At 41.2% G+C, this 27,298-nt stretch overlaps 1 protein-coding gene across 13 annotated transcripts in view; it reads left to right on the top strand.

Annotated features, from left to right (window-relative positions):
* The window catches only part of SFMBT1 (Scm like with four mbt domains 1), a 135,082-nt gene that overhangs the window by 101,471 nt on the left and 6,313 nt on the right, over positions 1-27,298 (top strand). For 12 of the 13 annotated variants that reach the window (XM_045051367.1, XM_045051387.1, XM_045051376.1 and 9 more), the window contains 13 exons: positions 143-244; positions 1,707-1,857; positions 4,169-4,251; positions 8,755-8,881; positions 10,130-10,243; positions 12,810-12,852; positions 14,369-14,439; positions 19,733-19,872; positions 20,536-20,645; positions 21,373-21,548; positions 24,894-25,072; positions 25,256-25,501; positions 26,735-26,863. In XM_045051367.1, the coding sequence (XP_044907302.1) occupies positions 143-244; positions 1,707-1,857; positions 4,169-4,251; positions 8,755-8,881; positions 10,130-10,243; positions 12,810-12,852; positions 14,369-14,439; positions 19,733-19,872; positions 20,536-20,645; positions 21,373-21,548; positions 24,894-25,072; positions 25,256-25,501; positions 26,735-26,863 (1,671 nt within the window). The remainder of the gene's footprint in view (positions 1-142; positions 245-1,706; positions 1,858-4,168; positions 4,252-8,754; positions 8,882-10,129; positions 10,244-12,809; positions 12,853-14,368; positions 14,440-19,732; positions 19,873-20,535; positions 20,646-21,372; positions 21,549-24,893; positions 25,073-25,255; positions 25,502-26,734; positions 26,864-27,298) is intronic. The other variant, XM_023249657.2, reaches the window with a different exon arrangement.

Here is a 27,298-nt window from a genome sequence, read left to right as displayed (position 1 = left end):
AAAGAAAATTACAGGATTAAATTCTTTACCAGAAGTTGGACAGTTATGTTATTTTAACTAAGAGTAATATTCTGCTATATATGAGTATAAAATTAATGTGAAAATACTATAGTTTTATTCCCTCTTGGTGTTTGCATTTCAGGACAAACAAGTGATTAGCACTCATTCATTCTCTGTAAATATGAAATTGGAAGCTGTGGACCCCTGGTCTCCTTTTGGGATCTCTCCTGCTACGGTGGTTAAGGTAAAATGGGGGCAGCTCTCTTGGTAAGAATTCCTGTCAGGGTGACGGGTTTAGGAAAGTGGTAGTGTTTTGATCTTCAGGCTCTGCTGATCTGAGCCATGTTTCTCCTAAGCTGTGAGGCTAGAATGACTTCTGTGCACATTTTGTATTTGTACTGTCCAGGTCTCTGCGGCCCATTCCTTATTCTGGGCCTGCTCACCCCAGCCAACCAAAGCTCGGGTGCCAGAGTAGTGGGGTGTGTGGTCTTGGGAGCAGGCCTTACTGAACACTAGAGGGGACTTAACCTGGCAGGAAGCTTGCCGCGTCTGAGAAGTACGGGCACAGGCATCAGCGTCGGTATCCACCCAGGTGCAAGGCTCACTGGGTGAGGGGATGTTGGGGGAGCAGGTGGTCCATGTCATGAGATCTGCCCAGGATTGCTCCAGCATGGAGTCCAGACTCAGACTTCAATCTTTTGGAAGGCTGACTAAAGTAAGGCTCTGGTTGAGAGTAACCACAGGAGCTGGGCAGGTTGTCAGGCCCTGGTTACTCAATTACTAGAACTGAGGCTTAAGAGAAGGGGTTAGTTCGGCACTGGAGCAGAAGCCCATTTACCCAGAGTAGAACCAGAAGACTGGCATGACTGGAGCAGAAGTTGCTTGGATGCTGAATCATCTGATTGGTCGAGATTTAAATTGTTTTGCTTTAGGAGAAGATTATTTTTGAACAGGGAGGGATTCTCAACCTGCAGTGGGGTCAGAAGGCCCTATCTGAAGTCTAAAGGGCTGTTGGGTGGCCAGGAGCCAGAGAAGGTTAATAAAACCTTTTAGGCATTTGAAACTCGGCTAGGATCCAAAAATTTAATATACAAGTGTGGCCGACTCCTCACTAAACCTAAACTAAATTGTGTTTGGAGCCCAAGTACTTAGATTTGAGCCCAGGTTCTGCTGCTTCTTTGCTGGGCAAAATGGGGCAAGTTATTTAACTTCTTTTTAAATCCAGCTTCCTTATCTGCAAAATGAGGTTGATAATGGTCCCTACCTTATTAAGTTGTAAGGAAGATTAAAACAGAATTGATGTGTGGAAAGCATTTAATTAAAACAGTGCCTGGGGGCACCTGGGTGGCTTAGTCGGCTCAGATCATGATCTCACAATTCGTGAGTTCAAGCCCCATGTTGGGCTCTGTGCTGACAGTTCAGAGCCTAGAGCCTGCTTCGGATTCTGGGTCTCCCCCTCTCTCTGCCCCTTCCCTGCTTGCGCTCTGTCTTTCACTCAAAAATGAATAAACATAAAAAAAACAAAAACAAAAACAAACCAGACACAGCAGTAACATTTATTGAGTGCTTAGTGTTGCTATACCCACTGTGGCTATGAAGTTTTGTAACGTGTTTGTCTATGCCGAGGAATGACACACACACATATGTGTGTGTATACATACACATAAAACCATTTGTCTGCGTTGTCTGTTCAATTGTATGTGCAGGTTTTTGATGAGAAGTACTTCCTGGTAGAAATGGATGATTTGCGACCAGAGAATCACGCACGGCGATGTTTTGTGTGTCATGCTGACAGTCCCGGTCTTTTCCCCGTGCAGTGGAGTCTGAAGAATGGTTTACACATCAGCCCCCCTCCCGGTATGTAGTTGTTGTTTTCTGAATTGTCCATCAGGGGCTTCTTTTTGAAATGGCATTTATCTCTCTCTCTCTCTCTCTCTCTCTCTCTCTCTCTCTCTCTCTCTCTCTCTCTCTCTCTGTCTCTCTCTCTCTTCATGCCCCAGCTTGTCCTCAACATTTTTTGGGTCCCAAAACAAGTATAAGTGAAGGTCTTGATTCCATATATTTAAATATTTGCAAGTTATAAGTTAAGCTAAAATGATTAAGTCAAGTTACGTTCTGTCCTCCTACCTTGACAAGTATATCTTCATAACACCTGGGGTCCCATGCACGTTCTTGGTTGGCCCCTCCTATGTGTGTCATGAGGGCACAGAGGAATGTGAGAGTAAGACAGGCAGAGAGTGTTGGCAGGGTTGGGAGTTGGCAGAGGAGGAGAGACCTCAGAACCAGAACTCGGAGGTAGGAGGCAGATATCAGATGACTTTCAGGTTTCTGGGCATCCGCTTAGAGTGCAGCTCTTCAGACTTGAGAGGGAGGTTTATGATTAAGAGTAGGACTCAGAGAGGCTGTAGGTAGGAAACCAGCAACTCATTTCCCTGGTGTTTGCAACTTTGCAAAATATCTTTGATCCTTTAATCAATGCTCTTAAATATGATTTTGTTGAGCTTGACTGAAATTTTTAATAATTATAGCATAGAATATCTGGACATGTTAAATGTTTATCTGCTTTTTATATCAGCAATCAGATTACTTGATTGGAAGTCTGTGTATCCTTTATTAGTAGGCTGTGGGCAAATACAACTTCGCTTCTTAAATGGTGAGTGCTGGAACACTGGGCTGGAATTGCTCTTATGTGTTAACAAGAGTCATAAACTCAGAACTTGTGCTGTTTATTCAGCCTTCATTCATCCAAAAAACATTTATGGAATGTTTGTTATGAGCCAGGTATTGGGTGTGTCTGTCACTGGGGAGGCAAAAGTGAGTATGATGGTTCCTTCAAGGAGCAAGTAGGGGAAACAGTAATGGAGCCTCCCAGGTTCTCTCATCAGTGAACACACAGTGGGCACACCTGCCTGGTGGTGGTGGCAGAGGGGGACATGCCTACAGGAGGAAGTTCTTGCTTTGCTGGAAGACTCTGGACATCCCAAGTTCTTTATCTTACCGCTGCCTTCGTGTGAAAAGGAAAAAACAATTATTAACGATACTGGAGCTTTCAACTTTGTTACAGACAACTCATCTATCTCTGTAAGTAGGAGGAAAGTAGTGGATTATGTCACTGGAAATGGCAGCTGGTTTACTGTGAGGAATAGAGGTGGAGGCAGAAGTGGAGTAGGGGGGACATGGTAACAGTCTGAGTTGGGCAGAGGAGGGACTGCAGGGGCCGTGTGGCTGTCGGCTGGTGTGGTGTGGTAGCCCGCTGTTGCTCAGCTCTGCACGGCGGAGAGCTGGTCCAAAACGGTGGGGCAGCTGGGCAGATAGTGTTGCCAGGGCATCAGATGAGAGAGGCTTCTACCAAGAACCATGGTGGACTTAAGCAGACAGTTAAGCTCAACTTTTTTCTTCGGAAATGACTTCATGATTCAGGTTACAAGATGGCGTTGCGCTTCTGTACAACATGAATCTGGAAACAGTGCTGAGACTTTTATGTCAGGAGTGGCTAAGATGTGTAAGGACAGAGCTTCATGAGGGAAGAAAGATTATTTACTGTCCCGTCCTTTAGAGCCTAAGTTGGAATAGAATGGATAGTAAGACTGGATTTATTAGTACAAACCAAATCCAGTCATAACTGTCTTAAATTCTTTTGGTAAACTGCTAGCAGCTAATCATATAAAATATTGTGGAAAATAAATGCCTAGTTTGAAGCTTGAAAGTTTAAAAATTTATTCAAAGTGGGACACCTGAGTGGCTCAATCTGTGTTAAGCCTTCTGCCCTTGATTTCAGCTCATGTCATGGTCTCACGGTTCATGAGATGGAACCCTGCATAGGGCTCTTCTCTCTCTCCCTCTCTTTCTGCCCCTCTCTGCACATCTCTCTCTCTGTCTCTCTCTCTGTCTCTCTCTCTGTCTCTGTCTGTCTCAAGAAAATAAATAACATGAAAAACAATTTTTTTAATTTATTCAAAGGATTTTATTGTATTGCTATAGTTTGACCAAAGTTGATCTGTTTTAAAACATGAAAAACGCTTCTGATTTATAGGGTGTTTTTCCTCCTCCCTAAAAAGAGCAAAGTCCTCAAATTAGCCAATGAGAAGTTGTGTGTGGATATCTGGGGGAATGGAAAAGCCAGGCAGGCATGTGTGGTGTGAATTTTTGTTCTCATATTCTTACCTAGGCTACCCGGGCCAGGACTTTGATTGGGCTGACTACCTCAAACAGTGTGGTGCCGAAGCTGCTCCCCAGAGGTGCTTCCCCCCGGTGAGAACCCTGGTCCCCTCGCTGCCACGCTCCGGGTCCGCTGGGGACTGTTGTGCTTCTCACGCTCATATGCTTCGTACTCAGTCCCCTTGCTCAGCTCAAATAAGCATCTCATTGATTGTAATACAGTGGTGCAAGGAAAATTCATCGACTCAGGAAGTTAATGAATTTTTAAAGTTTATCAGGTTTTTTATTAGCTAAAATCATGAATTTTTTTAGTTCATAATTATTTTTGGTTGCTTAAGAATATGAAAAAGTGTTAATTAAGTGGAAAGAAATTGTTAAACTTATTTAAAAATACTTGCATGAAAATATTACATGCGTATGGTTTACAACGCTAAATAGCAGTAAAAAGCTCACAGCATAAAGCGGTAGGTCCCCGTCCCATCCCTCTCCGTGGTCTCCCTTCCCGGGAAGATTCGCTCCTATTGTTCTCACTGTTGTTCTGATGCTTATACTTAAATCATTTTCAAAATAGTATGCTGCCATCTTATGAGTCATTGATTTTAGACATGTCTATGTTATGGTAAGTGAACACTTAGCTATTTTATATTACCTTTTTCCTTGGTCTTAACCCACCTCTTTCTTCCTATAATTTTTGGTCAAATTTGAATTGATTATTTACACTATGATATGTATTCAGGTATTATTCACAGCCAAGCACTGCAGTATTTTATGGTTTTCTCTTTTTTATTTATCCTCAAGTTAATAATTGCCTTGTTTTTCATGGCTTAATTTTCTCCGTTTCTATTGTAGTTCTTCCCACACCTTCCCAGTAGCTTCTCCTAAGTCGGTCACATCGGGAAATCTGTCATCCCCCCCCCCCCCCCATGCAATTCTATGAAACTTACAGTTTATTTGAGGGGTGGAGGAAACATTAATTATATATGCAGAAATTCCCTTACCTGACTCTGTCATTGAAAGTCATCTAAATCAGGGAGTCATCTTTTGATGAAACAGTCTATTTTAACTTAAGGTGTATAAATCTGCATTCATGTGCTAATCTTTTGGTAAGGCCTTCCCTTTGCATATGGGTTGTCATCTCGTGTTCCCTTGAGTCTTTTCCTGACATGTACCTAACATATATGCTGTACACACATGTGTATATACATCACATACACCCTAGGATTTTTAGTACAGTGAGAACTCTTGATACTTTGAAGCAATATGAATCCAAAGTTCTTCTCAATTTGTCATTACTTTTCCTTTCCCCTCCCCCCCCCCCCATCCTTTCACACTTGTCTTGCCCACCTGTTTTGGCAGCAGTTTCCTGGTTACTCCCACGTGTTGTTCTCAGTAGCGGCTATAGTTATATGTGGGTGTGTGGTGGAGGACGGCAGCTGTCTCACTAGTAGGAACCCAGGAGCACCAAGAAAAGGCTCTGCAACCAACCACTTCTGCTGGCGTCTCAGGTTCTGCCATTAGCACAGGTTGCTTTGGCTCCCTCCGCCTCAGGAGTGGGCCCTGACCGAGAGGACTGTGAAGAATGCAAGCATTTGTGCCTGGGTCCTAGTTCCATGTTTAGAGCCAGATGCTTGCTTTGCCACCCTGTAGCCTTTCCCAGAAGTCTCTTTGGTCCAACTAGACCTGTGTATATTTTTGCTGTTTAAAGTTATTTCTTTGTATTTTAGGACAGAAGGGTTAAAATGCAAGATGTTCCCTAGGCATGTTCTCTTTTCCTCATGTCCATGACCACTTAGATACCCTGATGTAGGAACTTTGTCATTTCTTTTTTTTTTTTTTTAATTTTGTTTTAATGTTTGTTTATTTTTGAGAGAGAGAGAGGGAGACACAGAATCCAAAGTAGGCTCCAGGTTCTGAGCTGCCAGCACAGAGCCCAACGTGGGGCTCAAACTCGTGAACTCTGAGATCATGACCTGAGCCGAAGTCAGATGCTTAACTGACTGAGCCATGCAGGGGCCCTGGAACTTTGTCATTTCTAAGATTTTTCTGAAAGACATCCTTCTTAGCAACCTCCATTCTCTCTTTCTTTTTAAAAAAAATTTTTTTTTAACGTTTATTTATTTTTGAGACAGAGAGAGAGAGAGACAGAACATGAACGGGGGAGGGGCAGAGAGAGAGGGAGACACAGAATCGGAAGCAGGCTCCAGGCTCTGAGCATTCAGCCCAGAGCCCGATGCGGGACTCGAGCTCACGGACCGCGAGATAGTGACCTGAGCTGAAGTCAGACACCTAACCGACTGAGCCACCCAGGCGCCCCCATTCTCTCTTTCTTTAGACAGGTTGCTCACTAGACTTGCCATACAATTTTAATCCTGGGAACTGTCCTTCAGTGCCACCCAGGGATTTGTCTTTCCCCTTTCTTAAGATTTGAGATTCCTGTTTTCTACATCTAATGGTCTCCTTCCTCTTTCTTGGTTTATTCCCTTGTTTTGATGGAGCCCATCTCCTAGTAGCTTCCTGAAAAGGAATGCAAGAGAGGTAAATTTTAATAGACTTTGCATGTTTGAAAAGGTCTTCGTTCTATTAACTTGACTGATAGTTTGGCTCAATGTGGAATTTTAGGTTAGAAGTTACTTTACCTGAGAATTTTGAAAACATCATTTAGTTGTTTTCTACCTTCCAACATAGCAGTCGAGAAGTTGACATCTATCTTTATTCTTGATCTTTTATAGATGACCTGCCTTTTACTCCTCCCTGAGGGGTTATAGATTCTCTTTGTCACCATGTTTCATAGCTAAGCCATGGCATGGCCTGTCTTCATTCACTTGCTGGGTTCTCAGCACATTCTCTGTAGACACTTGTTCCTCTGTGCTGGGAAGTTCTCTTGAATCTCTTCTTTGATTTCCTTCCTTTCATTTTCTCTCTCCTCTTTTTCTGGAATTTCTTTTATTTGTATGTTGGCCCTCTGGATCAGACCTCTACTTTTCTTACCTTTTTCTCCTGTTTTCTGTTTCTTAAGTCTTTTTGCTTTGCTTGATGAAGAAAGATTTCCTAAACTTTATTTCAGTCCTTCTTTAGAGTTTTTAATTTTTAATATCACATTTTTTAATTTTCCAGAACTATTTCTGTTCTCTGAATATTTATTTTTAGCAGTGTACTATTCTTGTTTTAAGGATGTGATAGTTTTTCTTATCACTCAGAGGATGTTAATTACCCCTGCCTTTTGAGAAATTTTCTTCTTGCATAAGAAGTTTTCTCCATGTTGCTTGTTTTGTCTATTTTGGTCCCTAGCTTTCATATTTTTAGATGTCTGATAATGCTTGGTGGTTTGCTCCTATTTGAGAATGGGGGACTAAAAACAGATAAAGCTGATTGGAAGTTCTGAGCATGTTGGTAGGGATTGTCAACCCTAAAGTTCTCTTTAGGGTGGGGTCTGGCTGGCCATTTGTTGGAGACTCCTAACATATCTTCATGTGTTTCTTCCCGGGCTTGTCATATTACCATAAGAAGTCTTTTCCAATCCCTGCCTGGAGAGTAGAGGCGAGGGCTGGACCTCTCAGCATCCCACATGCAAACCCCTGTTTTGGGCGCTGCATACATGCCCTCAGTGGTTCCTGTGTCCTTCTGCCCTGGAGTCTTGTGTCCTATCCTCTCTGAAAAATAAATCTCATCTCATATACAGGAAGAAATGGGATAGTTTCCCTGGGGTGTGGAGACATGACCTAAGTGCTTCTTAAATGTTTTCAACAAATTAGTTCTATATACTGTTCTAAATTTTAGCTTATAAAACGTTGCTGTTGTCTCCCGTTACATCCATACTAGTAGGTTTATGTAAAAAAACAAAACAAAACAAAAACCCCACTTTAGTTTTAGTGCTGTCAGAAGGAAGAGAGAATAATCAAATACGGAAGTTCAGTTCTCCGTTTTGACCCAGAAGCTGCAAATTTTAAAAACACATATTTTCCTTCTGTTCATAAGTGTCATTTATCCTGACTGACTTTCATGATATACAAGGAAGTAGGAACCAGGCAGCTTATCTATCGTGTGTTAGAGCCCTTTGTGGGAGGGAAGCGAACCAGCCATGGGTGAGAGCCAGTTGGTTCAGGGCATAGAGCCTTAGGTACTTTATTTATTAAAAACTCATAATAACCCAGTGAGGTAATGTTCTCAAGGTCATCTGACAGATGACAAAACTCAGGCAAAAAGAGGTTCCACAGCTTGAGTGAGGTCACACAGGTAGCAGTAATATGGGTATACCTGACCTTAAAGACCATACTGCTTATAACACCAAGAGAGATTATATATGTATTATATATATTATATATTAATATAATTATTATATATAATATATATTATATATTAATATAATTATTATATATAATATATAATATGTAATATATATTAATATAATTATATATTATATATTAATATAATTATTATATATATAATATAATAATATTATTATTAATATATAATATTATTATTAATATATAATATAATAATTATATTAATATAAATATTACTTGGAATAATAAATCTCTCGGGTCAGCACGAGTTAATACTGAGTATGTGTTTGGATTTGATTCATATATTTTCTAGTCAATTACTGAGCATGAATTTAAGGAGAATATGAAGCTTGAGGCAGTGAACCCTCTTCTCCCCGAAGAAGTGTGCGTTGCCACCATTACTGCAGTGAGAGGCTCCTACGTATGGCTCCAGCTGGAGGGTAAGTGCCACACTCCTGAGAAGCCTTCCTGTGGCCCACTCTTCTGAGCCTTCCTGTTTACCCCTGTGATGTGACTTGTTAGACTTAGTCAATTAGCTAAATAGGGGCCTTGCTCAGAGACTTGTAATTTGTTGTTCTGGTTTTTTTTTAATTTTTCTTTAACATTTATTCATTTTTGAGAGTGAGAGAGACAGAGCATGAGTGGGGGAGGGGCAGAGAGAGAGGAAGACAGAATCTGAAGCAGGCTCCAGGCTCTGACGTGGGGCTCAAACTCATGGACTGTGAGATCATGACCTGAGCTGAAGTCGGACGCTTAACTCAGACACTGAAGTCGGACTGAGCCACCCAGGCGCCCCAGAGACTTGTAATTTGTAATGCAAGATTCTTAGCCAAAAACTTGAGTTTCAAGTCCTTGAGTTTCAAATTTTAGGAAATGAATGTAAATAAAAAGCCTTCACTGCAGAGTCCTGTTTTCTTGAAGGGAAAGTATAAGGCAAGTGGCTATGTTTTAATGTCACCAGAATATATGAGCATGAGCATTCACACGTAGCTTATTTAAGAGATAATATTTTGTTTGCCCTAACCAATAGAACCAAAGTGTATGTAAAATAGAAAAGACATACTGAAAGTAATGTTCAGTGATTGAATGGGTTTGTGGCTGGAGAGCGTTACGTGAGCACTCAGCTGCAATTACTGAATATGGCTTGGGTTTCTTTTTTTGTTTGGCTACCAAACAGTCAGACTTGGTACCTACCGTTTCCAGTTTGTAGACTTGATATTTAATGCAGATGTCAAGGATGGTATTGAATACAGACTTCTGTGTAACCCCTGCTGGGCAGCCTCACTTCCTGATTGGCACCCACAGTCTGTGAGTACCAGAACCAATGTTCTTAGTGTGTGGAGCTGCCCCTGCTGCCTTTTGTTTCCCAGTTATTGCATGGAACTGACTATATTTGTCAGTCAGCCGAGTGTTTCTACTGTTAGTTCCAGTTGCCTATTTGCTGTTCCGTAACTAGGGGTCATTCTGTGTATTTGCTCCCCATTTTCATTTTTATACAGTTATGCATAGGGGATGGTTTACCCTTTTTTCTTAATGTTTATTACACATGAACAAGTATGACTTCTGTGTAAAAGGAACTTATCGAAAGACTTTGTGTCTGCATTATTGCAACAGTAGAACATTGTCCAGGAAGTACTTTATGAAGAAGGCTATTTAATGGTCTAAAATTTTTTTTTTAATCTAAACAGGTTCTCAGAAGCCCATACCTGAATGTATTGTGAGTGTGGAATCCATGGATATATTTCCTTTGGGCTGGTGTGAAACCAATGGCCATCCCCTCAGCGCCCCTCGCCGAGCACGAGGTAGTGGTCTATTTCTGGGCCAAGGGGTTGATTGTTAAATAATCTGTCGTGGGGCTGCCATCAATTAGGATGAATGTGGACATTTCAGAGAAAAGCAGAGTGGTGTTCTGATTGTTTATTCCTACATAGGGAAATCACTTATTGCAACCTGCCTGGATTGCTTGAACAGTTTCTGTGGGTCAGGAATGTAGGCACAACGTAGCTGGCTGCTTTGGATCCAGCCCCCTTATGAGCCTGCAGTCAGGGTGTCAGCCAGGACCCCAGTCATCTTAGGGCTCAAGGCAGGGAGGCTCTGCCATCAAGTGTACTCAGATGGTTGTTAACAAGACTCACTTCCTCGTGGCTTTTGGACTGAGGGCCTCAGGTCCTCACTGGCTGTTGGTGGGAGTCTTCCCTCAGTTTCTTGCCATGTGGACCTCTTCGTCGGGGAGCCCGCAGCAGAGCAGTTGGCTTCCATCAGAACCAGCCAGGGAACAGAGCAAGGTTGAAGAAGGTAGAAGCCAGGGTGTTTTTGTAACCTAATCTTAAAAGTGACATCCCATCCCATAAAGTTTGTTTATTTTTGAGAGCGAGTGAGCGCGCCCAAGCAGGGAAAGGGCAGAGAGAAAGGGAGACAGAATCCCAAGCAGACTCTGCACTGTCTATGCAGAACCCTCCGCGGGGCTCAAACCCACGAACCGCGAGATCACGACCTGAGCCGAAATCAAGAGTCGGACACTTAACTGACTGAGCCACCCAGGCACCCACCACCCTTTTAAAAACAGCTCTATTGGGATAGCATTTACGTAACATAAAATTTGATCCTGTTATTTAGTGGTTTTTAGTACGCTCATTGAGTTGTACAACTATCACTGCAGTAAATTTGACAATATTTTCATCATCTCAGAAAGAAACCCTGTACCCCTTGGCAGTCACCTCTTTGTCCCCCCAGCCCTAGGTAGCTACTTCTCTACTGTTTTCTCCTATATAGATTTGCCTGTTCTGGACATTTCCTGTGGAACCAAATGATGTATGATCTTTTATGACTGGCTTCCTTTGCTCAGCATGATGTTTTCAGAGTTCATCCATGTGGCAATGTGTTCTCAGTACTGCGTTCCTTCATAGGTTTTAATACTGTTCCATGGTAGTGATATGCTGCATTTTCTTTATCCAGGCATCAGTCAGTGGCCATTTGGGTTGGTTTCCGTTCCTAAGTCATTATGAAAAATGCAGCTGTGGGGGCGCCTGGGTGGCGCAGTCGGTTAAGCGTCCGACTTCAGCCAGGTCACGATCTCGCGGTCCGTGAGTTCGAGCCCCGCGTCAGGCTCTGGGCTGATGGCTCGGAGCCTGGAGCCTGTTTCCGATTCTGTGTCTCCCTCTCTCTCTGCCCCTCCCCCGTTCATGCTCTGTCTCTCTCTGTCCCAAAAATAAAAAATAAAAAACGTCGAAAAAAAAAAATTAAAAAAAAAAAAAAAAGAAAAATGCAGCTGTGAACATTTGTGTACAGGTTTTTATGTGGACACATGTTTTCATTTCTCGAGTATAACTCTGAGTTTAACACTCTGAGGAACTGTTTTAGACTGTTTTGCTGAAGTGGCTGCACCATCTTATATCCCCACCAACAGTGTACAGGGATTCTCCTTTCTTCTCACTACCCCAACCCTTGTTACTTTCTGAGTTTTTTATTTGTGTTTTATAATAGCCATGCTGGTAGATGTAGGGTGGTATCTTACTGGGGTCTTGAGTTGTACTTCCCTGATCATCAGCAATGTTGAGTATCTTTTCATGTGCTTATCGGACATTGGTATATCTTCTTCGGAGGAATGTCTGTTCAAGTCTTTTGCCCATTTTTTAATTGTTTTTTGTTGTGTTGTTGAGTTGTAGGATTTTGTTACATATTCTAGATATTAATACCTTCGTTATCAGATATGTGACTTGCAAATATTTTCTCCCCATCCTGTGGGTTGCCTTTTCTCTCTCTCTCAACGCACAGGAGTTTTAACTCTTAATGTAGTCCAATTTATTTTTTCTTTTGTCATCTGTGCTTTTGGTGTCATATCTAGAAAATCATTGCCAAATCTGATGTCATGAAAGATTTTCCCTATGTTGTCTTCTAAGAGTTTTATAGTTTTAGCCTTTATGTTTAGGTCTTTGATCCATTTTGAGTTAATTTTTGTATATGGTGTGTAAGGTAAGAGTCCAACTTCATTACTGTGAGTAGTCAGTTTTCCCAGCACTATTTGTTGGAAAGGTTGTACTTGTCCCATTGAATGGTCCTGGCATCCTTGCTGAAATCAGTTTTTCTTTTGAATATCTTTTCCTGTGTAGAAAATATTCATAGGAGTCAACTGACTTGTGAGCCTTGAAAATATTATTTTTGGTCTTTGTATAAAGACTCTTCGTACCCAGAAAATGTGCCTCAGTCTAGATATTCAGACATATCAGCACTTAATTCATAGTACTTACTAGTTAAATATACACAATGACCAGGTTTTTAAATGTGCTAATGTTAGCTTAATACATATAGAAACTGTTCTTTTGTCTGTTTGTTTTTCTTGACATTTATAGTTTTGTTTTCTTCTTACAGTCCAGAAACAGAGGAAAATTGCAGTGGTTCAACCAGAAAAACAGTAAGTAATAGAATAGTATAACAGTATGTTTAAATAATTGACATTTGAAAATTAGAATATCTAGAAAAAGAAATCACTATTTCAGAGAGTGTATCTCATGTGTTATTTTCTCAGGTGGAAGCATAATTCTTTAATTCAGCTTCTGTTAGGTTACATATTTTTCCTTACAGCATATATGTTCTCTAAAATGGCATTGTATACAAAAGGGTAAAATGCCTTCTCAAGATGTTCCCCCCGTTGGGTCTTCTTTGGCTTTTAAAGCCTGAAGGCATTTGAATAAGAGAGGAAATAGAATCTCTGTGTTGTTATTTGTTATGGAAGAACAGAAATTATAAATTAGGATATGACTTGTCACAGTGAAAAAAACCTTGAGGTGGAAGACAGCAGCCCTATAAGAAAAGTGCACTCAAAGGGGTGACTTGGTGTCCCATGGGGAACCCTTTGTAGCATACCTTCATACACAGCTTTTGGGAGGCATTTATTTAATTAGTGGTGCCTTAAAAATACACATACATGCGTGTTTCCAGATGCTGGGTTTTCAAGTCTATATTAGTTTGCTCAAGCTGCCATAGCAGAATACCATGGACTGGATGGCTCAAACAACAGAAATTTATTTTCTCCCAGTTGTGCAGGCTGGGAAGTCCGAGATCAAAGTGCCAGCCTGATTCCATTCCTGGCTTGGCTCTCCCTACAGACTGCCAGCTTCCCATGCATCCTCACATGGTGGCACCAGCTGGAAGGGAGAGCCAGCCCTCCTAGATCAGAGTCCTGCCTTTATTTACCTCATAAGCGTTCTATCTCCAGACACAGTCACAGTGGGGCTAAGAGACACAACAAGTGAATTTTAAGGGGATACAATTCAATCTATAGCAGATTCTCTGTAAGTTATGGCTGTTTCTGTGACGGTGTGAGTAATAAAACGGACAGCAGAAGTGGAGAGAAAGGCCACAGACTTCAGTCCCAGGCAGAGAAGTGAGATAGCAGTGTCAAAAATCCGGCCCCGGACTTCTCCTTGACTTAGTTGCCAAGACGGATCCAGAGTTTTAGTCAGAAAGTATTCCCAAAAAGATAAATCAGCCTTTTTCATTGATTGGTGCATATAGAATAATTCTCTGATTTGTAAAACATAATTTGTCTTTAATTTTGAAACTAATAAAAGAAGAAAACAGACCCTTGTAAGAAATGTGTTTGTTCTTTGACTATTGAAAAAAATGAACAATTTACTTATGGTTTGAGAATTCCAGAAGGAATTCTATAATTTGTTGTTCACATGAATGAAAAAAAGTTGATTTAAATATGAAGTATTACAGCACTGTCTGCAGACTGTCTGCTGGCTCATTAAACCATGTACATAGTTTTAAAAACAATTGTTAAAAAAAAAATATGAGCAGGGAAGCACCTTCTGTTACACATTTTGCAATCTGCCACATTTGCTTTCTTCTTAGATTTTAAGGAAACTAACCCTCAAACTTTACTGACCGTAAGGATTATCTCACTATTTTGTTGTGTTATCTTGACTCAGAATACCATCCTCCAGGACTGTCCATGAGGGCCTGAAGAATCAGGAGCTGAACTCCACAGACTCAGGTATAAGTGTATGCAGTCTTATGGGAAGGTGGACCTTTATTTTCTTCTAATGGGCTGTATCTTAAACAATACATTTGATTTATAGGATGTAGCTTCATACTTTTTTTTTTAAGATTTTAGTTAATTTATTTCTTGATTTTATTTATTTTGAGAGAGAGAGCAAGCACGAGCAGGGGAGAGGCAGAGAGAGAGAATCCCAAGCAGGCTCCATACTCCACACTGAGCCTGACTCGGGGCTCGATCTCACCACTGTGAGATCATGACCTGAGCTGAAATCAAGAGTAAGTGCTTGACCAACTGAGCACCCCAAGGTTTTATTTTTAAGTAATTGCTACACCCAGCCTGGTGCTTGAACTCACAACCCTGCGATCAAGAGTTGCATGCTCTACTGACTGAGCCAGCTAGGTGCCCCCAAAATGTAGCTTCATAGAGGGGGCCCTTTTTTTTTTATTTATTTATTTTGAGAGAGAGTGGGAGAGGGGCAGAGAGAGGGGATCACAGGCAGGCTCTGCACCGTCAGTGCAGAGCATGATGACCTCACAAACCGTGAGATCATGACCTGAGCCGAAGTCAGACACTTAACTGACTGAGCCACCCAGGCACCCCCATAGAGGGTTCTCTTTTTTTTTATTTTATTTTTTTTTTGCTTGTTTATTTTTGAGAGAAAGAGTGTGAGTGGGGGAGGGACAGAGAGAGACAGAGACAGAATCTGAAGCAGGCTCCAGGCTTTGAGCTGTCAGCACAGAGCCCCGATGGCGGTGCTCGAACCCACAAACTGTGAGATCACGACCTGAGCCAAAGTCAGACACTTAACCGACTGAACCATCCAGATGCCTCGAGGGTTCTCTTAGTTGTGACTTTAAAGACTTATAATTGTCCAAGATGTATCTAGTTTAATAACTATCTCTGGGATGATATTTCTGTCCACTTATAACTATTCTCTGCTGATCACTTGGGTGCCAAGGTCGCTGGAGGTCAATATTCTCGTTCCTGAGTTTAGATAAAGAACCAGAGGCTTTCCAGGCAGTGCACTTTCTTTTTTTTTTTTAATTAATTTTTTTTTAATGTTTATTTATTTTTGAGACAGAGGGAGACAGAGCATGAGCAGGGAAGGGGCAGAGAGAGAGGGAGACACAGAACGTGAAGCAGGCTCCAGGCTCTGAGCTGTCATCACAGAGCCCGACGCGAGGCTCGAACTCACGAACTGTGAGATCATGACCTGAGCCGAAGTCTGACGCCACCCAGGCGCCCCCAGGCAGTGCACTTTCTTAAGCTGTGTGGTTGGGAGGTAGATGTTTATTGTTCTTTAAACCTTTTTTGTGATACAGGTTGTGTGTATATATTTCACAATTAAAAAACAGCGCTGGAAAAACAGACTGTCCCAGAGGCAATGCCTGATAAATGAAACAAGAATCATTGCTGGAGGCCAAAGCCTGTTGTCAGGGGGTCTCTCCTTGGAATTGTTCTTGGCTCCACCTTTGCTTGTTGTATGCTTAGCATCTTGGCTGTGTGTATTCTAGCACAGATTATGCATTTGGATGGTATTTAGTAAATGCTTAGAAAAGAAATCAAAGCTCAGAGAGGCCACACAGCTTTATGAATATAGATGGGTCAAAAATACAACTTGGATCTTTCTTGGTTCAAAACACACACTTTTGTCTCTTCCACCCACTGCCTTCTCATTATGTCACTTACACATAAAAAAGTAATTAACTTTAGTATAATAACCAGTTTGCTATACTTGCTTACTTTTATTTTCTGATAGCTCCTTATGAGACTTTTCCCTGTGTTTTTTTTTTTTTAATTTTTTTTATACTTATTTATTTTTGAGAGACAGAGAGAGACAGAGTACAAGTGGGGGAGGGACAGAGAGAGAAGGAGACACAGAATCCAAAGTAGGCTGCAGGCTCGGAGCTGTCAGCACAGAGCCCGGGACCGGGCTTGAACTCACAAACCGTGAGATCATAACCTGAGCTAAAGTCGAACGCTTAACCAGCTGAGCCACCCAGGTGCCCCGACTTTTCCCTGTGTTTAACAGGCCTGGTGATAGTGGCACTATTGTTTTATTTCATAATACTGTTTTTGATTTTTTTTTTTAATGTTTGTTTATTTTTGAAAGAGAGAGAGAGAGACAGAGCATGAGTGGGAGAGGGGCAGAGAGAGAGGGAGACACAGAATCCAAAGTAGGCTCCAGGCTCTGAGCTGTCCACACAGAGCCCAACATGGGGCTTGAACTTGTGACCCATGAGATCATGACCTGAGCTGAAGTCGGACGCTTAACTGACTGAGCCACCCAGGTACCCCTATTCATAATATTAAAGGGAAGGTATTTAATCTTTCCCTATTAAATAGGTGACTGGCATGTAATTGCTAAAGAAGTTCCTTTCTATTTCTGGTTTTCTAGGAACCTTGGTCATAAACACATGCTCACATTTACAAAATAATTTTTCCTTAGCATTGGATGATCATATGATTTTTCTGTCTAAGCTTATTAATGTGGTGCATTTCAGTGGTAGATTTTTTTTCCTAATGTTGAATCATCCTTCTGTTGCTTGCTAGGGTAACTCTTACTTGACCATAATGGTATCTTTTGAGTACCCAGCAGAATAGCATTAGTGAATATCTTTTTAAAAATTACCCACTTTTTTATTGAGATAAAAGTGACATATAACATTATATTAGTTTTAGCAGTGCAACATAGTGATATGATATTTACATATATTACAAAATGATCACCACAGAAAATCTAGTTAATACCTACCACCACATATTATACATTTTTTTTCTTGTGATGAGAACTTTTAAGATCTGCTCTCTTAGCAACATGCAAACGTACAATACATGGGAGTATTACTACACTCACCATGCTGCACATTACATTCCCCAGGACTTATTTATATTTTATAACGGGAGGGTTGTACCTTTTGGCCCCCTTCACCCGTTTCGCCCACTCCCTGCCCCTGCTCTGGCAACCACCAGACTGTTCTCTGTATCTGTGAGTTATGGCTTTGTTGTTGTTGTTGTTGTTGTTTAGATCCCACATTCAAGTGACATCATATGATATTTGTCTTTTTCTGAATTATTTCACTTAGGGAGTGAACTCAGGGTCTGTTCATGGTGTCACAAATGGCAAGACTTCCTTTTTTTTGCATTTTTAATTATTTTGAGAGAGAGCGCACGTGCTTATGAGCAGGGAAGGGGTAGAGGAGGGAGAGAATCTCAAGCAGGCTCCACACTGTCAGCATAGAGCCTGACGTGGGGCTTGATCACGATCCGAGCCAAAATCAAGAGTTGGTCGCTTAACCGACTGAGCCACCCAGGTGTCCCAGGACTTCCTTTTTTTAAATGGCTGAATAATATTCCACTCTGTGTCCATTCATCTATCCATGGACACTTAGGTTGCTTCCATTGCCTTGACTGTGGTAAATAGTGCTGCACTGAACATGGCAGCAGTAGGTGCAGATGTCCTTTCAAGTTAGTATTTTTGTTTCTTTCAGTTAAATTCCAACCAAAGTGGAATTGCTGGATCATATGATAGTTCAATTTTTAACTTTTTGAGGAACCTCGATACGCTTTTTCCTAGTGGCTGTACCAATTTACATTCTAATGGTGTACCAGTGTTCTCTTTTCTCCACCACCTTGTCAACACTTGTTATTTCTTTTCATTTTTTTAAGATTTTATTTTTAAGTGATTTCTATACCCTTTGTGGGGCTGGAACTTACAACCCCAAGATCAAGCGTCGCATGCTCTACCAACTGAGCCAGCCCGGTGCCCCCACACTTTTTATTTGTCTTTTTGCTAATAGCCATTCTAACAGGTATCTCTAATGAGGTAATATCTCATTGTGGTTTTGATTTGGTATCAAAAGGTAAGGTAACTCTTTAATTTTGATGCACTACTGGCTATTCTAATGCCTACTAAAATTCTAGGATTAAGACATTAATATTTCTCAAGTGACCTCAGCCATGTTCTTTTTGGTTTGCGTTTTGTCATTGTTCTGGTTACCTTGGAAACAGTCAGACTGGTATTTGCATGCAGGAGTTTCACTGGGCAGTGCTTTTTGGGAACAGCTCCAGGGTGCGGGAAGGTAAAGGAAGCAGGATTGGGCAGAGGGAGAAGTTGAGTTGCAGTGCGGATGTAACAGAAGTTTCTTCCAGCCCGCGGGGGAGCCTTTTAGCTGGCGTGGCCACTTGGAGTTGTCCCTAATTGAGGGGTGGTGGCCACACCTTTGTACTCCCTCTTTGGTCAGTGGTTAGAAGTGGGCTGCTGCTCCCTGCCCACTCACATAGAGTGGGACTTTGGGCAGGGTGCCTCCTAGTGAGAGGGTAGGCAGAGGGTAATTCTGGGATGCCTTACAGCTGAAAGCCATAAGCTGCCAACACTGCCAGCAGCGGGGAGCGTATGGGCCTTAATCCTGAAGAGGGGGATGTGGGTGGCATAGTTCAGGTGGAGAAGGGGGCACAGACCTGCTGATCTCTGTGCCAAGACCACATCCTTAGTTCCGCAGGGAGCGTTGTGTGCTTCAGGATCCCGTCAGCAGTGGGCAGTGCTCACGTGCCCTTTCCCCACCGGTGTCCATCAGCAGGGCTTCTCTCCGTTTTATGTGGAGAGGAAGATTCGCTAGTGTCTTTGAGTCTCTCCTATTTATTAGCGGAATTGACAACCATGATGAGGGAATAAAAAACCATTACATTGAAGTATAGCATTCACACAGAAAAATAGTTGAAGAGGGGTCTCTAGGCACACTTAGACCCCACGGTACTTAAAGAACTTAGAGATGTGTTCATAGTACACTTTCAGCCCTCTGAGGAGTCCCAGACATGGGAGGGTATCCACCTCATGGAAAGAACATTGCCAACATGCTAGTTTGGTGGGTTTTAAGGGGACAAACTGTAGTTTTGGAAAAGATTCACTATCACTGTCTAGAACTTTTCCAAAATAGATTATTGAGTAGCTGATCATCAAGAATCACCATGGGTTCTTAAAGTCAGTCCTTCACTTCCTTTATTGATAGCCATGTGGGACTCTGGAACAGTGTTGAATTAACCCTGAAGGTAATCTGCAGATAATTCAGGTCAGTGCTTGATGTGGGCAGAGGGATAAGCTCCGCGATGGAGCTGTCATAAGGATAAGGCATTTCAAGGCGCACTCAGACAACCCTAAGCTTCAGAATATGTAATGGTGGATAAGCTTGTTCCCCTCCCCGCCCCCTCCCCCCCCCCAGTAACCCAATTTTGGAAAGACAGAGTGGAAAATGACCATTGTAAACATTCATTTCTCTTCACTCCCCAGTTATGATCAATGGAAAATACTGCTGTCCAAAGATATACTTCAACCACCGTTGCTTCTCAGGGCCATATCTGAACAAAGGAAGAATCGCTGAGCTGCCTCAATGTGTAGGACCTGGGAACTGTGTTCTAGTCCTCCGAGAGGTGAGATTCTTGCCTCGGGCTAGAGAACTTGGGGATTTCACAGCAGCCTCAGAGACTCGTGTACACAGGAGTCCGCCCTCCATAAATGTGGCAACTCTGGGGTTATTGGAAGCAGCTCACTCTTTTTATGTATTGTTCCACAAACCAGACACATCATTACTTTTGCTTCCGAGGGAATATCACCTAAGCATTTCTCCACATACAGCAGCAGGTTCACCTCTGCCAGCATAGACAGGTCTTTTGTCAGAGGCCACCTGAGCGCTATGCAAGGATGAGCAGGGGCATCGTCTGGGAGTCAGAGGCTGTGTGGCGCTCACAGGGACCATGAGACAGCTGCTCGCCGGCTGTACCTCCTGAGCTTTCCAGCCAGCCGCCGCGCGCTGCGCACAACAGCTAAAAAGACTTGGGATTTTTAGTCCGTGGGATGGCAGGGCAGGGTCTGGGGAGGCCGAGCTTCTGTGTGTACCATGACTGGCAAAGGATTTAGAAGCATATGCCAGAGTAGTTTTTAATTCATGGTGCCTATTTCTTCCTGACCATAATAATGTTTTGAAGGTCTAAGAGGGTGTGATCTCCTAAATGACATTCTGGGGGATAGCAAGATTCTAATGGTCTGCTTTTCTCATTCCCAACCTGTATTTCGGCTTTAAAAACGGAGCACAGGTCCTCACTTTACTTATCAATGCAGCCTATAAACCCAGTCGTGTCCTTCGGGAGCTGCAGCTAGACAAAGACTCTGTGTGGCATGGATGTGGGGAGGTCCTAAAAGCCAAGTGAGTAGACTTTTCTGCCCTTTATTCTTGTTTGTCTTTAATGGGCCATAGAATTCCTTCTTTCATGAATAATGTTAGAGTAGTTATGTTCCCTCAGACAGTTCTTCAACTGTTTGTGGTGAAGGACCAGGTTTGTTTTCTTTTTTAAGTTTCTATCCTGTTGTAGGCCAGCACTGTTATAAAATACGGTAAAAATGAGGTGTAAGAAATAGGAAATTGAAAGAACATAGAACGCAAAAATAATTTGTTTTTAGATTTAAGAGCCATAAAATTACTTTCGCAAATTACTGTGAAAGTTTAAAAACATTTGCTCTTGTTTTCTGACCTGGTCTTGCCATGCATGGATGGGGGACAGTTAGCAGGTCAACCTGGTCCATGACCACACTCTGAGGATCACTGCCCAAGGGTAAAGAAAGACTTCCTAGAAGTCACTTTGCTTTTAGTAGTTAGTGTAGAAGCACCTATGTGAAAACCTTAAACTGAGGAACTAGAAAACAAGAGTCTTTTTTGCTACTATAAAAATTCAGTGCTTAGCTGTCATAGCTACTTAAGTGATAAATTTGATTTAAGTACAATATGCATAAACTCATATTCAGAATCCTCAGACTGTAAAGGGCATAGACTCTTCTGAAAAGCAAAGATATTTTTCAGGTCTTTGAATGCACTTGATTTTTTTCTGGGTAATCACTAGCCCAGTAAACTTTGTGTCTGGCATCTTCCACGGCAGATACAAAGGAAAGAGTTACCGGGCTACTGTTGAGGTAGTGAAGACAGCGGACCGGGTGACCGAGTTCTGCCGGCAAACCTGCATCAAACTGGAGTGCTGTCCTAATCTCTTCGGCCCACGGATGGTTCTGGACAAGTGTTCTGAGAACTGCTCTGTGCTTACAAAGACCAAATATAGTGAGTCAGGTTTTTCAAACTTGTTAACTATAGCAGCTGACCATACTTTATATCTTGGAAAGTTTTTATTTTGCAGACCTTCACCTATAGCAGAGGTATGCAAACTGTTTCTGTAAAGGGCCAGATAATGAATATTTTAGGCTGTTGGTCAGATGATCTCTATTGCATATTCTTCTCAGTTTTATTTTTACTTTTTAAAAAACACTTTTAAAGATGGAAAAGCCATTTTTAGCTCGAGGCCATGAACCAGATTTGGCCCACAAGCCCAAGTTTGCTAACTTTCACATACAGTATGTATATAAATTAGCTGTTGCATTGAATAGGATATGTAATTCATTCATACAGTGTGCAAGTATTTATTATGTGTCTACTGTGTGCCACCACTGTTCTAGCACTGAGATTGGGATGCTACAGTAAAGAAAAAGAAAATTCCTGTCCTCATTGAGTTTACATTTTAATGTGGGAGATAGATAATAAACAAGTGAACAAATAGAGATAGGTACCGTGGAGAAAAGCGAAGCAACTTAAGCCAAGTAGGGGTGTGAGGAAGGCTAGGGTGGGTTGCTGTTCACAGATGGCTAGAGAGGTCTTCGTGCAAGGTGTCAAGCCAAAGGAAGCAAGAGAGCCAGCTATGTAGACCGCAGGATGAGAGTGCTCCAGGCAGGGGGCAGCCAGAGCGCGCCTCGCGTCTGCCGGGAGCAGCACAGAAGCTTGGGTGGTTGGGAGGCATCAATAACAGGAGAGGAGGTGGCTGCGGGCCTCACTCAGAACTGTCAAAACAACACCTGTTCCCTCTCATTGCTTATCTTCTCCCATGTGAAACTGCACCCCCCAAAAAAAAAAAAAGTCATACAAGATGAAATTTCCAATTTGGAGCCTTGTCACGGCATTGTTGCCCAAAGACAAAATTCTGATCCTACCCTTCCTTAAATTTTACAAGCCCTGATGTCACTTGGGAGACCTAATACAGAGGAAGATTTTACCTTGTTAAATTTGAAGATTTCTTTTAGGGACCTCTAATCCTGTGCCTCTTAAGCTTTATCATGCATGCAGATCAGCGGAGGATCTTGTTAAAATGAAAGTTCTGATTCATCAGGTCTGTGGGTATCTGGGATCTAAATGTGTCTGCTTTTCCAGCGAGCTCCGAGACACTGTGTTTGATGCTGCTGAGCTGAGGTCATTTAGCATGATGAGCTTGCTAATCAATGTTTGAATCACAAAGTCATATAGGAGCCTAACTTTGTCGTTTCTATTTATATTTGTTGGACTAAAAAGCAGGGATTGTCTTAGCTTATTATTGTGTCAAATTCAGCACTAAGTTTAGCATATTGCAGGTATTAGTATCTAAGTGAAATATATCTGTTCTCTAAATACATGTATGTCACTTTGAGCTTATGGAAGATATGTGGATTTTATTATGCTTTTTGTCTAAATATATTTTTCGTAATGATATTAGCCTAGACTTTGGAGAGAGTGTTTATAATTTTTTCCCAGTTAGTAATTTGAGTGATACCAAATGGATTTATATACTGTAGAATTCATTTTTTACAAAAAATTACATTCTATTTTGTTACTACTTTAATAGGTAACGTATATTTAAAATTAGAATATATATGGTTCATTTTTGGAATTGTCTTTGTATTCTAAAATTTATATGAAAATGCACAGGATCTAGAATAGCCAAAACAATCCTGAAAAAGAAGAATAAAGTTGGAGAACTTACTCTGACTTCAAGTTTTACCATAAAGGTTTAGTTATCAGTAGTGGGGTATTGATTAAATAGTTACACACAGTGATGGGACAGAACAGAGAGCCCACATATAGACCCAAGTTTATGTGGTTACATGATTTTCAGCAAAGATGAAAAATGTAACAGGGAAGGGAAATTCTCTCAACAAATGGTACTGGTACAATTAGATTTCCAAATCAAAAAAACAAGAACAAAACTCCTTGGCCCCTACCTCACTGTATATGAAAACTAATTCAAGGTGTATCACAGACCTAATGTAAAAAGCTAAAACTATAAAGTTTCTAGAAGAAAATAAGATAGCCTCAAGATCCTGGGGTAAGGAGAGATTTCTTAGAGAGGATGCACTAACATAAAGGAAGAAATCACCAAAATTAAAAACTTCTCAGAGAATTCCTCTCCAGAATAGAGCAAATACTCCCACAACTCAGTAGTAAGAGAAGTGTGGCAGCAACAGAAAGCTGGTGGTTGTACGACATTGTGAATAAGCTAAATACCACCAATTGTGCATTTGAGCATAGGTTAATTGTATGCGACTTTTACCTCAATTTTTTAAAAATTAAAAAGAAAATGTTCTGGAATTAGATAGTGGTGATTGTCACACAACATACTGAATATACTAAAAGTCACTGAATATGTACACTTTAAAATGATGGATTTTATATCGTGAATTATATCTCAATAAAAAAGAAGCAAAAAGAGAAAACCATTCTAAAAATGAATAAAGGCTTGAATAGGCACTTCACAAAAAAGAAACACACATGGCCAATAAGCACGTGAAAACATGCCAATACCATTCGTCCGGGGAGATGCAGATCTAATCTATAATGAGAAATTACTGCACATCCACTAGATTGGCTAAAATGAAAAAGATTTGACAGTCCTTCAAGTTGGCAGAGGTATAGAGCAACTCATACATTGCTGGTTGGGATGTCAAATTATGCAACCCTTTTAGAAAACTGGCAGTTCCATACATCTATGGTATGGTCCAGCAGTTTTACTCCAGGAAAGTGAAAACATGCCCACCAAAAGCCTGTACAAGAATGTCCATTGCCACATAATAACAGCCAAAACCTGGGAACAGCCAAGATGCCTGTCAACAGGAGAATAGTTAAACTAGTATATTCTATACAATGGAATGCTGTTCATCAATAGAAGAGAATGAACTATTTATACGTACTGCAGCATAGGTGAAACTCCGGAACATTATGCTGAGTGAAAGAAACCTTGTCCCAAAAGTATCTACTGAATGGTTCCATAGATGAGGCAAAACTAATCTATACCAACAGAAATTAGAATACAGTTGTGGTTGCTTCTGGTGAGGGGGACTGACTGGGAAGGGACCCTGGAGACTTCCTAGGTTGATGGAGACATTCTGTATCTTCATAGGGGGAAGGTTAATTCAGGTTTATGCATTTGTTGGTACTAATTATACTGTACATTTAAGATCTGGACAGATGAGATTACTCCACAGGATGGAGTTTAACCTTAATCAAATACACTGTACCTGTTTTCTGCTGTGCTAGTAGAATCTCTTGCAGTGCGAGATGTACAGAAGTCATGAAGTTGTCTCATTTTTCTTTGTCATTCACATTTAGCACACTATTATGGAAAGAAGAAAAATAAAAGAATCGGAAGGCCACCTGGTGGGCATAGTAACTTAGCATGTGCCCTGAAAAAAGCCAGTAAGAGAAGGAAGAGACGGAAAAATGTTTTTGTCCATAAGAAGAAACGCTCCTCTGCATCTGTTGATAACACCCCAGCGGGCTCGCCCCAGGTATGAGATCTGTGAGGTACCGTCTTGTCTAGAAGCCGAGATTTACTGCTCTGTAGTCCAGACACAGAAGGAACACCTGCAGGCCTCTCTAACTGAGATCCCTGCTCAATAGAAGGTGGTTTTGGGACCTGAGAGCTGGTTTGTCTTGAATTTCAGTGAGACTTTTCTCTCCATTTCCTCTAGGGAAGTGGAGGTGAAGATGAGGATGATCCAGATGAAGGCGATGATGATTCCCTAAGTGAGGGCAGTACATCTGAGCAACAGGACGAGCTACAGGAAGAGTCAGAAACGTCCGAAAAAAAGTCATGCTCTTCCTCTCCCACCCAAAGTGAGATATCTACATCGCTGCCTCCAGACAGACAACGGAGAAAAAGGGAGCTTCGCACTTTTTCATTTTCTGATGATGAGAATAAACCTCCTTCACCAAAGGTACCATTTTTAAAATGCACTGTCATTTTTTTCTCTCTCTAGACTTGCCCTCTGAGAAATGATTGTTAATGATGTCATTCCATTTATTTCAGTGGCTGCTTATTTTAAGTCAAAAAAAAAACAAAAAAAGTTTCATTGCTGATTTATCTGTAGTAGCCTGTCATTTAGTTTAGGGTAAACTGCCCTTTTTTTTTTTTTTAATAATATATATGGTCCTATAGAAATAAGTTATTTATCCTTTTGATTCTTGTTAAACTATTTTGTCTGGTGTATTTAACATACACATATATGCATATTATATAACATACACACTATAAGAATGGCAGTTAAGTTACTGTTTTAAAACTGGGTTGTAGGGGCGCCTGGGTGGCGCAGTCGGTTGAGCATCCGACTTCAGCCAGGTCACGATCTCGCGGTCTGGGAGTTCGAGCCCCGCGTCGGGCTCTGTGCGGACAGCTCAGAGCCTGGAGCCTGTTTCAGATTCTGTGTCTCCCTCTCTCTGCCCCTCCCCCGTTCATGCTCTCTCTCTCTCTCTGTCCCAAAAATAAATAAACGTTGAAAAAAAAATTTTTTTTTTAAAATAAAATAAAAAAAATAATAAAACTGGGTTGTAGGTGCACCTGGTTGGTTCAGTGTCTGACTCTTGGTTTCGGCTCAGGTCATGATCTCACAGTTCATGAGTTCAAGCCCTACATTGGGCTACATGCTGACGGTGTGGAGCCTGCTTGGGATATTCATTCTCTCTCTCGCTCTCTCTCTCTCGCTCTCTTAATTAATTAATTAAAAATAAATATATTAAAAAATAAAACTGTATTTTAAATGTATTGCATGAACTGAAGCAGTAAATGATTTCTCCTTATGATTTAGTTAAGCCTTCTCTCTTCCCAAGTAGCATCCCATTTGCTTCAGCACCCTACCAGAGACTGAGTTGAAATAAACCAAGGAACAAATGGGAGATTTAAAAACCATTTTTCTCTGTTAAATTGTCCAAATTATTTGTGCTGAAACTTCGAGATAAATTCTTCCCCATTGCTATTTCTTATTATCAAAGACAAATATTTCCTGAATACCTAACATATATGGACCTTGGCCATCTTTGCTGGGAGAAATCATGCCCTAAAACCACTTTAAATCTTGCCTCAAAGGGTTATGGATTTCTATAGAGAGACTTTTTTTTTTTAGAATAAAATAGCTCTGACATCTTTCGGTTTGCTTTTGTTATGGGGACTGAAGGAAATAAGGATTGAAGTTGCTGAAAGGCTTCATCTGGACAGTAACCCCCTGAAGTGGAGTGTGGCAGATGTTGTTCGGTTCATCAGATCCACCGACTGTGCTCCATTAGCAAGAATATTTCTAGACCAGGTAATTTTAGAGACCTTTGATTTTCATTAATTTGTCTCTTTTGCAAAGGACTATGGATGTAACAGCAATTTATTTACAAGTCGGAAGAAAAATATTTCTATCCAAAAGGAAAGAAATGTATTTCCTCTTTTACGAGTAGTAGAAAGATGATTTTAAAAGGCTATTGAGCTGACTTGTTCCACAGTTGAAGTAGATTATCATTGCATTGCCATTTTTCCTAAGACTTTGTTTCCATCCCCCAAATGTTTAAATGGCTTAAAATCAAGCATGCCATGCTTAATTGTGCTCTTCTTTTCCAAAAGAATGACTTGCTTGTTTTTAAAAATAATTAACATCTATAATGTGTTAGAATCTAAAGTGGTGATCAGTTTGGAGGCAAGTTTTCTGAAACGAATAATCTGTGACCTTAAGTAAATACTAAATTAAATTTTGTTT

Source organism: Felis catus, chromosome A2 (assembly GCF_018350175.1).
Source record: "Felis catus isolate Fca126 chromosome A2, F.catus_Fca126_mat1.0, whole genome shotgun sequence".
Lineage (NCBI taxonomy): Eukaryota > Metazoa > Chordata > Mammalia > Carnivora > Felidae > Felis > Felis catus.
This window is presented reverse-complemented; position numbering and strand designations above follow the sequence as displayed.